The 14,749-nt window shown below is 36.1% G+C and overlaps 1 protein-coding gene and 1 long non-coding RNA gene across 5 annotated transcripts in view; one reads left to right on the plus strand and one right to left on the minus strand.

The window, feature by feature from the left end:
• LOC118907786 (uncharacterized) overlaps positions 1 to 14,749 on the plus strand; it is a 51,332-nt gene that overhangs the window by 36,032 nt on the left and 551 nt on the right. The gene's annotated exons all lie outside the window — the stretch shown is intronic.
• TMX3 (thioredoxin related transmembrane protein 3) overlaps positions 5,433 to 14,749 on the minus strand; it is a 38,972-nt gene continuing 29,655 nt past the window's right edge. For 3 of the 4 annotated variants that reach the window (XM_036876754.2, XM_057504261.1, XM_057504262.1), the window contains 3 exons: positions 12,121 to 12,250; positions 10,659 to 10,727; positions 5,433 to 8,837 (listed from right to left, as the gene is read on the minus strand). In XM_036876754.2, coding sequence (XP_036732649.2) covers positions 8,577 to 8,837; positions 10,659 to 10,727; positions 12,121 to 12,250 — 460 coding nt within the window. In that variant the 3' untranslated portion in view covers positions 5,433 to 8,576. Of the gene's footprint in view, positions 8,838 to 10,658; positions 10,728 to 12,120; positions 12,251 to 14,116; positions 14,185 to 14,749 lie in introns of those variants that run through there. The other variant, XR_005022952.2, reaches the window with a different exon arrangement.

A 14,749-nucleotide genomic window follows, 5' to 3' on the forward strand; every position in this document is an offset into this window, starting at 1 on the left:
TTACAAGGTAAAAGTTGTTTTTAAATTTCCACAAGCTACTGTTACTACCCATGGAGTCTGTGCCTGTCATCTGGAAGTTGAATAACGTCTTGGTTCTGGTTTGTCTTACCTCCTGGAATAGATTGCAAGCTTTGTGAGGCTAAATAACATGTGAGGTTATTTTATTGTTTTGTACAGCATGTAGTATGGTGCTAGTCATACACCTTATTGAATACAATTTGATTAAAGATGGATTGATGCTTTCTAATTACTTAACTAGATGACTAAGTAGATTAACAAATGAACTTAACTTGATGGATCTCATTTGACATTTCATTACCTTTAAGAGAGTTTCTTTCTGAACAAAACATTGGAGGAGTAAATAGACAAAACAGACATACTCTTTTTGTGTTGGAAATGACACATTTTAAGATAAAGCAGTAATAAAGAAATCACTGGAGACTACATTTTTTTTAAGATTAGTGATTCTCCAACATATACTAAGTGATGGTAGTCAGACATTATTTAAATACTTTCCTGAAAGGATGTAATTAATAAGTGTATGCTGATATAATTTTCCAAGTTGAACGAAAGGGATGAAACTTTCAATCTTTAGTCATGGCTTTTGAACATAACTTATTCATTATTAGTGGCAGGCATCTTTTTTTAAGTTTCCATGAATCAACTTTGTTCAAACCTTTCATGTGCATCTTTGATATCAAGTTTTTTGTTTCCCATAAAGCTATTTTGCTTCTAAGTTACATGAGATATAGTACTTCTAAAAATCCATGTGTAATGCAGCCATAGTACATTTATCCAAAGCCATAATGTATATTTCTATCATATTTGTTATTAAAAAATTCTTTGGATGTTTACTCAAGATTATCACAATGAAACAAGAATTTACTATAATGCTTACTCTGTTTTTTCCCCATTTATTTGGAAATTTACCACACCTACATGAAAGTTGAAAGAATAGTATAATTGGTGATTCTAGGTGGAGACATGATACCCACATGCCTTTTACTTAGAATCACCAGTTGTAAACATTTAGCCACATTTGCTTCAAATATTTGTCTCTCTAATTATATATGTGTGGTGTGTGTATGTGTTTTCCTAGAACATGCAAAACTGACTTAAAGCGGAACGACTGGGGTCAAAGCCATATGCTGTGCCTTCTCCCTTTCTATGGGACAGCACTCCACTAGAGACTGCGAAGTTCCTCTTCCGTCATTGTTCTTCTATGATCTGCAGTTATACGGTCTAGTTTCCAAGGGAAGAAGCAGCTTCTGATCACAGAAGCACGATTATCTAGACATGAACTGTACCCGATGACTACAGGAAGGGTAGCAGGCTCTCCCGCAGAGATGCGCTTTCGGGCTTTCTGCCTTACATTACTAACTGGACATCCTGGTACGCATTTTACATTTTAGACCAGTTTTACTAGACGCAGAAACTTGTTTTACATTAGCTAGTGTAGAACAAAGAAGCAAAACTGTGGATATACTTTGGTATTTTATATTTCATTTTGTATGCAAATGACGCATGAGGATGAAACCAGAAAGCCTGGCGCTCCCGTGCTCGTGCCTCCCCATCACGCTCGGGTCCGGCAGCAGGGCTGGTTTCAGTCCGCTGAGCCATTGCTCATCTCTTGAGGACAGATGTTAGAATGAAGACAGGGGTATATAATCCCACCTGGATGGAACCTACTTTATTGTTTACAAGAATAAAAACCACTGTCCTGAGACTGCTACTCTTGTGCTGGCAGGTTAACTCACCACCAGCGAGGCCAAGGGGTCCTGATGAAGCGATGGAAGCATGTCATGCTCTTGTGCCATATTTGGCCTCTGAATGCTCACAAGAAAATCACAAAAAAATACAGCTTTTCTCAAAGGCACTGAAACTTTTACCTTCCTAACAATCATTTAAAAAATTGGTTCACAACTTGGAGCACACATCAAAGTCAACTGTGAATAGGTTTTTTTCTCTCTGTTCTGGCTTCAAATAGAAGTGCACCTAAGACCAACTAAATGGATTTTCTAGGACTTACGTATATATTTTGTAAATCATGTGAGGCAATCTATGCTCGTGCAATTCTGAGAAGCACTACTGCTTAAGAATCCCTGACTTAAAATATGGGAATTATTACCACAAAGGCTAACAATTTTGGTCTGACATTTTCAAAAGAGCTAATTATTTATTTTTCAGTAGTATTTGCAGGATGGAAAATATTTGGTTACCTTAGTGTTTCCAAAGTTCTTGACCTCTAAACTGTTAATTTTAATAACTGTATATATTTGAGGATTTTAGATCCTAAATAATATAAAAATCTTCTATGTTAAAACATAAAATATTTCCAAAGTCTATGACTCTAATGTTAATTATCTCACTTATTGCTCAATCAGTAAGCATGTAGATAGATAGTTTTGGAACATTAAAATCTTCAATCAAAATAACATACACTTTTGATTTTAAAAAGTCTGAAAACTTTAGTACGCTAGTGAAAAACACATCATTATATAAATACAATACGTATTAAATTAGTCATTCATTCATTCTACATATATTTTTTGAATGCATACTTGTGTCAAGCATATTATGGGATCTGGGAATATAACTCTTAAGAACAAGATAAGTTTATGATCATTCAGAGCTTACATTTAGTGCATTTTCGAGGGGGGAAGTATGTGGTAAATAAACAATACATAATGTAAAGAAGTGCACTGACAATTGGAGATTATACTATCAACAACTGAGAGGAATAGATTGTACTAAGTGTGGTAATTTGGGTGCAAGGGGTTTATTATATGGTTATCCTGAAAACTAAGCTACCTAATTAGTCTTTCATGAACATGTGATTTAAATTATGTCCAAATATAAGGTGAATTTTGTGAATGTTTTACTTCTTCCAAAATAATGTCCTGTAAGAAAAGGGAGACACCTTTTATGTAACCAAAAACCCTTCAAATTATTTTAAGCCACTCTCTGAATGATTTGATTTAGATCAATAAAGTATTGTTTGGAGAAGTCAGATGATCTTAAAATCTCAATAATGCCAATTCAGAATGTTATAAAGTTTCCCTGACAATCAGTTTAAGAATAAAATGGAGACAAAGGAATTTAACACATTTATTACACATATTGTTTCTTGTGTGTACAACCTCCAACTTTTAAATATTAAATTGTCACTTTATTAGTCATTAAAATGTAAGCATTTACTGTACTTTTGACTGGGTTCTTAATCATTCAGTATAGAATTTCTAGTGATCAAACGTATTTACATACTGTGGTGTATCAAACAGCTTGGAAGAAGATCCTCATTACATATATCTCTAAGTGACAGTATTGATGAAGACAAGTGATACAAAGATTCATGGGAAAAATTTGAATGAGTGGAAAATATCCTGTTACTATATATTCTTCTGTTTCATTAGGCTGCTCCATCAATGCAACTAAAATTTATAATGTTACAAATTGGATTTTTTTTTGTCAAGAGAAGGGACAGTCATAAACATGGGCATGGAGACAGCTTTAGTGTTTTCGTTTGTGGCCTCACACTATCTGTCTCAGAAGGCAACTGAATACCAAAGGTTGTCCAGCTTATGTTTAAATATTTTCAATGTGGGAACTCTGAACCTTCCAGGATAGCCCATTCTCTGTGGTGACTTTTAGTGTTCCTCACCTCAAACTGCACTGCACACCCGTCATGCCCACCTACAGTGCTGGCACAGGTGCAAACATGCTGCGTAAATCCAACCCCTTTGTATATTTGAAGGAAGTTGCTGTGGTTTTCGGTATTGCCCCGGTCTCTTACCCTCTGACTCCCTTACCCTCTGACTCCCAGAGACCTCAAAGACCTGATAGCAACTATTTTATGTTGAACAACAGATTATATGACAAGGGAAACTAAGAGAAACAGAAAAGAAGAAAACTTGCAATTGAGCATTTTAAGTAAAACCTGAGTATTGATTACATGATACAAAATTACATGAGCCTAGAAACTCATTTTGGAACAATTTTTCCAAATACATCCACAATTATTTATGAGGACAGAGGTTATGTCTGTCTTTTACTGCTCTGGCTTTGGTAGTACATAGAAAACAATAAACATTTGTTGAAAGAACAAATTACAAGGAAATAATCACTTTTGTATTAATGGCTTAAAACACTTTTTCAGTTTCTAGGAGATGGGCTTAGAGACCACTGCCAGGAAGGCACACAACACCCGCTAATATTCTGAATTTTGCCTAAGTCACATTTACATCTATCCAGGCTATTCACACAATCCAATAATCTGCTGGATACATTCTCTTATGCTTCTTTGTTTTTACTGAAAGCACAAAACCCAAAGGATTTTCTGGGAAGTCTGTGACCCTAAATATTTGTAATTAAGTTTAATTTCAGTGTTAAAGAAATTAACTCCTTTTCATTTCTATCCAAAATTTTAGAACTTAAATTGCAAAAAGTAGCTAGGCGTATTTAAACATAGGGTTTCACATTCCTAATTCCTTGGCTTGCTTCTGTGGTAAAAAATGATATAAATTGTAAATGAAGTGGGAAGAGAAATAAATTGGATAAACAAATGTTTTAATTTGGGGTCTATTACTGTGTGTGCCAGTTACGTTCTAAATATGCCCCATGTGTAACTCATTTAATCTTAATAATCCAGTGAGATGGGTGCCATCATGCTGGAATCAGACAGCACAGGAGCAGAGGTTAAGTGATTTACTAACCTGACACAGGTGAATCATGAAACAAGGAATGAATCCAGGCAGTTTGACCAGCCTCCCAACTGCGCATTTTGCAGCCACTCTGCAGGGACCCAGGGCCTCTGTTGGATTCCCATGGAATCTGTACACAGCTAACATGCTTGCCACTTTGACCAGAGGTGGCCTATTCGAACCAGCTAGTCTGTATGTTTCATAGTTGTGTGGGATCAATTTTTTGGGTGTTATTCCTGTACCAGACAATACTCATTAACAGATATGACTGTGGTATAAGATATGAAAAACAAAAAAAAATCAATGTTTGCATAAAGTTTTATTTAGTCATAATATACCCACCATTTGATGCAATTAAAAAAAAAAACCCTTCAGACTCTAGATTCCTGTTTTACTGGCAATGAACGTGAAGGGTGGTTGTGCTGTGTCAACATTATGATTTAACAGTTGATCAAGGACTCAACTCCAATTCATATTTTAAAATGATCAGGTTTTACAAAATATATCAAACCAGTGACTCTTAGATTCTCCATCTATAAGGGGATTACATTATAATCTGATCTCTCTCAAATCTGTTTAAAATTCAGTTTCTATAATTATGAGTAATTCAATTTAATGAAAGTTGAAAACATTTTGTGGGAGATCAGCTTAAGCTGTCTTTTTTGCATGCACAGAGAACTATTCATGTCACAAACACCCAAAGATGAACAGCAAAAATAATGAATGATTACATAGGTTTTCAATTAATTTATTTTAGAAAAACAAAGGTTTACAATCAGTGCCAAAGGCAGGATATCATGAATTCAACAAGTTAGTGAAACAGACTTTCAAAAACCTTTATAGATTAGTCCAAAGTAGAAAATTATTTTTTGCTCACTCTTGGACTCAGTCACATTCAGAAAAAATATATATTTATAAAAATAAAATGGCAAACCTAATCACACCAGTTAATTGATAGTCTTAATATCCCACACTGGTTTATTTGAATAATTCTGCATAATAAGAATAGCTGAGTGATTTTTCCCTGTCCCACCTCCATATCATATGAAGCAATGATGAAAATACTTAAAATAGTTTCCCCAAAACCAAAAGAGCCCCTGAAACAAAACACAAAAAACATTAATAACAAAAATCCACTGAACAAAAACTATATAGCTAATTGTTTAACTACCCATGTGGACCCTCCCTTCAACCTCTAAACATTTGGCTCTTAATGTTAATTCTAAATCGCATACCAGGAAGCACTACGTGTGAGGAAGAAAATGAAAATTCCAAGTCTAACAGACTTCAAACCAGTTTCAGATAATACTAGCTAGAGAAACAGTAATGTATACAATGAAACAAAAGACTGCAAGCTATAATGGCATGCACAACTTATCAAAAACATGCATTTTCTCTCTTTGAAATATCTTTACATACTGTCTGAGCACCAGATGGTGCAAGCATCTAGGGCTTTGAATTTTAGAAGTCTGAGACAGAACTTTATTACAACTGAAAGAAGGCAAAATTCCAGCTTATTGAAGGATATTCCCCCACCATCAATAGGTAATCATAGTAAGATTCACCACTGAATTAGGTTATCTATGCTCTTCTACTAGATTAAGAAATCTACCTTTATTTTGAAGTAATTTTTCCTGAAATGACAACAGTATTCCTGGCAATGCAGTATTACATTAAAGGGAATAGCATACTAGTGAATCTAAATTTAAAACTTGTTTTGTAAGAAGTCTGACAATATTCTAGAGACAAATAAAAAAATTTTAATACAAAAAGGAAGAAACTTATTTACTTGCAAACCATCTACACATTTCATATTCCTAAGATACCCTTTGAAAACACAAATGCAATATAGAGTAACAGTATAGAGGTGTTAAAAAGCTAACAGAGAACTGAGGCATTAATCTACAGACAGCAAAATCTCAAGAATACAAAGGTCATCAGACTTTTGTTTGGTAATATATGCTGAGCTTTATGCTATTTTTTTCCCCCTACTGAAAGCTTTCCTTTGTAAGTGATGCTTGACAAAAGACAAGACATGCAGATGATGGACATCCAGGAAGTGATAAACATGAAAAAAAAAAACCACAATACTTTCTACAATTTCCTACTGTCACTGGTGGCAGCTAAGCTTTAACTTCTTTATAAAACTGAGACTCAAGTGAGGCGTCTGTATTGATCTATGCTTTTCACGGCTGCAAAACAAGCCTGACCACTGGGAACATTAATATTCACCTTCCACAAGAATCCTCTCTACTCTCTGGAGAGGAATCTACCTGTTAAATTAATAATATTTATCTTCGATTTCCATTTAAAAATATTTCATTCTAGTACTTCCTCAAATTCTGTGACTGCATATGTGCTTTATTATAAAAAATGAGTGCCAAACATTGAGGGTAAGTACTTAATTATTATATACTAAAAGAGCACATGGATACCATAAAACAATTACTAGTAACTCCTTATACTTAAGATAGAAAAGTTTCCTTAGTTGTGATCAGCATGGCATCAGAAATAAACAAAGGCTGCCCTTGGGGACCAAAGCCCTAAACAATTTCAGGACCAGGACCATGAATGACATGTTTTTAAAGTGATTAAACACTTTTACATGTTTGATAAAATCCTTTATATTAGATAGTTCAATTATTCAATGAATAATTACCCAAATAATAGTCCCCCAATAAAAATCCTAAATTTAGCTAAAACAAAAGCCTCAAAATAATCTACAATAAACATAATGTTACTTCAAAAAAAAATGCCAATTTATCTAATCCTTGGGATGAGGTCATTGGCTAAATGGGTGACAGAATTAAGAGGATGGGGAAAGGTAACTAGGAGATCTCTTTAATCACTACTCATGAATTTTACTGACAGGCTGATTACATCACTATTAGTGATTATGAACACACACATGCCCAAGAGATTACATAATAGGTGTTATGTCAATATATTTTATATGTATGTATGTCAACAATTTTATAAGATCTTAAATTACTGTAAAGTTACCATATCATAAACATAAAAATATATATTAGTTTTTAAAAAGCTACAGGCGCTTTTCATCAAAGCAAATTTTTCGAAGAAATCCCAATATATAAAATAGGGATGAGAAAAAGTAGGCTATTCTGGCTAAAGCAGGGTGGAAGTCACGCACACCTAGCCCTTCCTGCCGTGACCTCTCCCACCCGACAGGGTGTCCCAGGGCACGGCCTGAAATCACTGCTCCAAGAAAATCCTGTTCACATTGAAAAGATTAAACACAAAACCATTTTTTCCCCATTATCTAGGCTCATATGAAAATCTCACAATGCAACTGAGTATAAAGTTAAAAAGTAACATTTTCTCTCCTTTAAAAATAACAAAATAAAATTGCTATGATATATTAAAACCAATTTACTTTTAATGTCATTATCTTAACTTGATCCATGAAAAAAGTTAGTTCTCCTTCAAGTGCCGAAATTTTAAAGAGTTAATTTTGTCCATGTAACCTTATCCAAAATACATGAGGAGAATGGATGGTAGGACGCGGAGGTATCACTGTTCTGTAACAAACATGTATCTTCTATCTGACTTACCGATTTAAATATTCTGTCCATTTTGTCAAAATATTCAGACAGAGAGACATGCAAATAGAAGTGATCTTTTATAACAAATCTATAAGGTAAACTTCGGTGGAATGTTTTGATTTTGTTTTGAAGAAACATTTCATCTCTTTGCTCCCAACATCTCCCCATTCATGACAGAACCATTTTAATCCATGCAGTTGATACAAATACCATGTTCTCTTCTCTAAAGATCATGATTAAATGCCTAAATTCAATAAATAGACTCTTTAATAATAGTCTGAAATCCTATCCAACATTTTACACTAGTGAAGTCTCAATCTTTCTTCTTTTCTAATACATCTTTGGGTTCCTGCACGGTAGGCACTGGCGAGTCCCCGCTCCGCGGCTCCTGCTGCTCTCTGCTCTCTTCCGGTGGTTCTTGGCTTTCAGTTTCACTTTTGGACACTTCGTACCGTTCCTCTATATACCCTCCATCTGTGTCAGCTGTGTAGATGCCGTAGCACATGATACTGATGACACCCAGTGGCAGGCCAAAGAGAAAGCAGCCCATGAGTGGCGAGCTCTTGAATATAGACTGTGGAAGAATAATTACAGTTGAGCTCCTCTCAGATGTATTCTGATATAAAATGCATGAAAGGGTTTAAAACTACTACAGATTTTTAACTCTTCCTGACATCCAACTTGCTTTCAGTTCCAGTGAATCAATGTCAGTATTTCTGCAGTAACTACCGTGTTAAAGATACTATAAGATAAAATCGTGTGTGTGTGTGTCTAATTAGCTACTGGCAGCAGAAAAGGTCACCAAACGTTTTCTAAAGACATTAACTTTTTCCTCCATTAACCACACAAGTCTCTGAGAAGGCTACTAAGTGCTCAACAGCTTCAGAGTTCTATCCTGGGCTATAGGAATCTGCCCACTGAGAAGGCTACTTACTTACTATAAAGAAGGCATAAAACAAGTACCAAATGATTTCACTCATCTGTGGAGTATAACAACAAAGCAAAAACTGAAGGAACAAAACAGCAGCAGACTCAAGGAACCCAATAATGGACTAACAGTTACCAAAGGGAAAGGGACTGGGGAGGGTGGAGTGGGGGGGAAAGGCAGGGATAAGGAGATTAAGGGGCAATATGACTAGCACACATAATGTAGGGGGGGCACGGGGAAGGCAGTGTAGCACAGAGAAGACAAGTAGTGGCTCTATAGCATCTTACTATGCTGATGGACAGTGACTGTAATGGGGTATGTGGTGGGGACTTGATAATGGGGGGAATCTAGTAACCACAATGTTGTTCATGTTATTATATATTAATGATACCATAATAATAGAAAAAAAGGCGTAAACATTCTCTTCACATGACATTTTAAATAATCTTTTACTAAACTGACTAGTAGTAAAGCCGCAGTAACTTAGTAATTTCCTCAGTTTATATACTGTCTCTTCAGCTCCCAGAAAAGTAAAAGCAGTTTTACTAAATAGGTTTCAGCTATAATACACTCTATGGGTTGTGACTATAACTCTTTAAAACTATAGACAAATTCAGAGGAGAGCAAGGTGACTTTGGGTCAAGATAACAGAAAAAAGGTGTTTGAGGCAGACATTTAAGAATGAGTAGGAATGAGGCAGGCCAAGGCACAGCATGAGGACCCGGGAAGCTTATGCAGCATTCAAACCCTAACGAGAACATCGAGGTGGGCAGAGTATTCCAATATGGATCACTGGAAAAGGGAAGGAGAGGGATCAAAACTGGTTATTTTAATAATACTAACTGTGTACTGGTGTATGTGACGGCCGGGGACAGGGCAAGAGGAAGTGAGGACACCAAGCAGAAGCTAGAGCATTAGCGGGACGCAGTGTCATACGGGTCCAGTGAAAACAAAGAAAGGTCACTAACGAACTGAAGGATGCACATAGTAAGTTGAAGAAATTAGAATTTATTTCTCACCAATAGAAGGAGGCTAGTTCTATTCTGATTATTGTTTTTGGCCATAATGGATGGTAGTATCCACGGAGTAGTTCAAACAGACAACTAGATCTAACTTTGGGGCTCAAATGTAGGAAGGCCTCTGCTGTCAAGCTGACTGGGACCTGAAGCGGGGTTCAGACTGAACGACTGAACAGAGGAGGATGGACTCTGCAAAACACTTCTAAGTCATGCTAGCAAGTAATTCCAGTTAACTTATCAGTCACACAGAAATGAATAATTAGAGAAATTCAAATTCCACCTAATGAATGTATTGTCTTGAAATAAATACGAAGTAGTTCTTACCTTGCAAACTAAAAAGATGTCTTTTTACCTAATCCTTTGAAATTCAAAATTTTACCTTAGACATAAAGAACCCATATATCAATATATTGTCAGTTATCAATAACACTAACCAATCAAAACTTACCACAATAGTAGATTTGGCATCAAATACTATTCTTTTCAGCCTTTGCAAAATACTATCACCTCCTTGAGCCTTAAATTTGACAGGAAAAAACAAATTGTTATTAGTTCTTCATTTTTTTGTTTTATGATCTTACAATTGCAGGTCAAGGGTTGATTACAAAACGTTATGTAAAGCACCTGAAAAAGGCATATAGTAAACTGTCACCACTTCTCTGTTCCACCTCCCTCCTGCTTCCCTGCATGCGCACACAACGTTGTCCTCTGAAGAGTCTGTCCTCCCTATTCACACCCCAGAGTCCTGACCTAGGCTCACCCACCCCAAGGCCAAGGCTGCCCCATGCCTGCGTCTAGCTGAGGCTGTTAACCTACGACTGCAGGCATGCTGGCCACGGGGGTGGGGTGGGGAAGACTCCCTGAGGGTGGAGCTCAGAAAGAACAAATGTGCTGGAAGGCAGGGAGAGAAAAATTCCCCATAAAAATCAATCAAATCACTGCCTTTAGCCACCCTATGTCTGGCTCATTCCCTGAATCTCCAAGCTGTATGAAGCAGAAAGAGCTCTTGGTTGCTCAACAGTTTGAGCTGGGTTTCAGGAACATGAAAATAAAGGGGTTCTCATTCATACAGGTGAGTTTCATTTCAATGTGTTATTTTCATAAGTATAAAATTCCTTAATGTGATTTAAGAGTTTTTTCAAAGAAATACTTGCTACTCTGAGTCAACTTTCAGATAAGGTTTGTATAAAGCTGAAATAAAACTCTCACAAAATAATTAGACTTCATGAAAGCACAGAAGTCTCCTATTTTCTGTTTTGTTCTAGTCTACTGAATGAAGATGCATGCTAGTCAAACCTGCTTAAGTGATTTCATGACCTGCTAACTTGGGCTGCACCCCCCAATTTGAAAAACACTGCAGTAAGATTTATAGAAAAATCCAAGAAAGTTGAGAATACCAATTCATTATTTCTGAGAAATATTTTATAGGATTATATTTGGAACTTACTACTGGGGCTCTGATTCTCAACACACTTCCTTATCTCTTAAACTGTGGTCTTATTCACAGGTTTCCTTAGAAAAGCAATCTGAGTAACTTACTCTAATTGTACTCTTGAACCCAGGAAGGCACACAAAACCAGGAAGTTTACTATCGGGAGAGTTCTGTACACTGCAGACCTCTTAGTATCCACAGCCCCCCGCCGGTAAACGCCAATAGTACCTCCCAAACAGTGACAACCAAAAATACCCTGAGAGGAACCCTTAAAGGGACGTTTCCACCCACCAGCAGCCTCTACCAGACAGAACCTTCTGTCTCAGGGAATGACTCCATCTGTAACTAAGAAGCAAGGTGTCTGGAGGCCTGTCCCCTCCTACAGAGGACAACTCTTCCTTTTAGAATCATAAGGAAAGAATTCATTTCTCCTCTACCTCCTCCCATCATCCCTTTGAAATGGAAGTGAACAACTTACTTCTACTGTGCCATCCAAAATGTTACTAATGAACTGGACCATGTCTTCAGCATTCTTAATCTGTCTATCTAGTAAAAAGTATTGTTGGTTTGAAGTATTCAGTACAACCACAGTTGGGACTTTCAATTCACTAAAAATAGAAAAACAAAGGAAGAAAAATACCCTTTAAACGCAGAGATAACAAGACATTCTGATATTTATTTTGTATTATGTCTAAGCAACTATAATTACAAAAGGAGAGAGCTATGTTAATAGCTTTGCCTCCCTTTGCCTACATGAAGAAAATTTCAAAATCTGCATCAGTTTAAAAAATAGCTGAGTCAAGACTGTATGAAAAACATTCTAATATACCTTATCAAACAGCTGAGTATTCACAAACTTAAGGATAAAAATTACTATGTATGACATCTCAATTTCTGGGCAGTATTATTCCTTGCCACAAATCTGTTTTAAATTCCATAACTGTTAATCTTATACAACCCACTGCAGTTCAGTGGCACTCAGTAACTAGCACAGGAGAGGCATGGGCTCTAGAACGACACAGTCTGCGTTCATATGTGGGGCTTTCCCATAATTTAGCTTATTAAGGCTCAGGTTTTTCATTTCTAAGTGAATAAAGGGTGAGTGGCAGGGAGGGTACCTATCTTGTTACTTCAAGTTAAATATTCAGCACAGTAACCTGTACGTACTGGATGTTTAATAAACACTATTACAAACCCTCTGAGCTCCGTTAGCTCACTGTATAGTCCGCCCCATCCTCCGCAAGTGCTCCAGTGACACACTGGACATCAGTTCAGTTCAGTTCACAGACAGAAAACTATAATCTTACCAAGATGTGTCACTGAATTGAAATACTCAAATTTCTTTTCTTTCAAGGATAGGTTTTTGTGTAATGATAAAGGAAGGTGCTTAATTCCGTATGTCACCTACACATTAGTTTATGGTTATTTGTCTGTATGAAAGTATTATGCAAAAGAATAAAAACTCTACAGTAGAAACAATTCACGCCACTATATCATCACCACATAAGTAACCGAGTCCAGAAGATTGCTTTATTGCTCATCATTTTCTATCCCTTCCCATGCCACGACCTTTTCCCAGTGAGGCAAAACACACTGATCTGCCTCTGGGTGTTGGCTTAGCCACGTGACTTGGTCAAGGGAAAGGTAACAGAAGGGACTGAAGCAGAGCCTTGAAATGTGTTGCATGGCTGGGTTTGCCTTCTTGTGTTTCTGGAATGACCATGAGAAGAATATCCCCCAGTAAAATATCCTGACAGGGTCAAGGACATGGAATACATGTACAGTGGACCTGAACCTAGATGACAATTTAGAGCCATATTTAGCTGTGCCCAGCCAAGGTCAGCCAAGCCCAGACAAGAATAAATGATAACTATTTTTAGCCATTGAGTATAAAGGTGGTTTTTTATCCAATTATTTATTGGATATAAGGGTGGTTTATTAGGCAATAGTTAACTGACTGTGTAATTTATTAAAATTTTTAGCTTTGTTCTTGTTTATAAAAATCTAAAAGGCAACTTTTTTGATTTATAGCAGTTTATTTATTAGTTGTCATACTGCATGAGTAGCAAAAAAAAAAAAATCTGTGGAATGGATTAGCATCTGACCTCCCCATAAAAATACTCCTTATGAAAAAGTTAAGTACTCAACTCAACTAGAAACTGTTTTGAAATAATTCAATTAGAATATTGATGGAAAATAACATCTCATGTTCCCTCTTAATTATACTCACAAAAACCCAATACAAAAATAATTTAATAGACCAAAGGTCTAATTGTAACCTATTTACTTTGAGAAAAAATAAAAAACAATGCTGCAGTGTAATTGTTTATTATTAACTTGCCCTAAGTAAAAACATTTTATGCCTCATTACCTATTAAATTTGACTAATTTATCTGACAATACTAATGTTACAATGGTAAGAGCTTTTGGAGTAAGAGAGATCTGGATTTGAGGACTGGATCTCTTTAACTTACTTTTTGGGCATCCTTTGGCATATTATTAACTTCATTGAGTTTCTTCTACGAAATTTCAATTTCCTCATCTACATAAAATGGAAATAATAACAGCACTTACACCTCACTGAGTTACCATAAAAGTCCAAAAATACACACTGACCACCTACTCCAGTGTTAGCCACAGTGTAAATGCTCACAGGACTTTCCACTATTATTATAGAACCATCATAATACACTTTGCTCTCAAACAAAAGCAAAATATGAATAAACAAAAAAAACAAAAACAGGAATTGGTAGTAGAGGTTATTGTTCTTTGACTATAACTGTAGCTCAATTTTTCCACTATCTCACAACTCCCATTAGAAATAATACTCATTAAAGGAATGTCCATCAAACTCTTGATACTCTGAATACTATCCTGGATCAAGGAGTTGTAAAGTGGACCCGAACTGCTTTGGCCTCTTGCAAACAGTGTTTTACTGAAACACTATATTGGCTTGCCTCAAAAGGGCATTATAAGAAATGGCTGTATCACAGTCCCTATTATATACACACTGTAAAAAATCTTATTAAAAATACATTTCTGTTATAGAGTGTCCCTGTTTATGAGATTATATAGCATAGCTATATAAGTTTCTGCAAGGTCAACTA

This window comes from Manis pentadactyla, chromosome 6, assembly GCF_030020395.1.
Source record: "Manis pentadactyla isolate mManPen7 chromosome 6, mManPen7.hap1, whole genome shotgun sequence".
In the NCBI taxonomy this organism is placed as follows: domain Eukaryota; kingdom Metazoa; phylum Chordata; class Mammalia; order Pholidota; family Manidae; genus Manis; species Manis pentadactyla.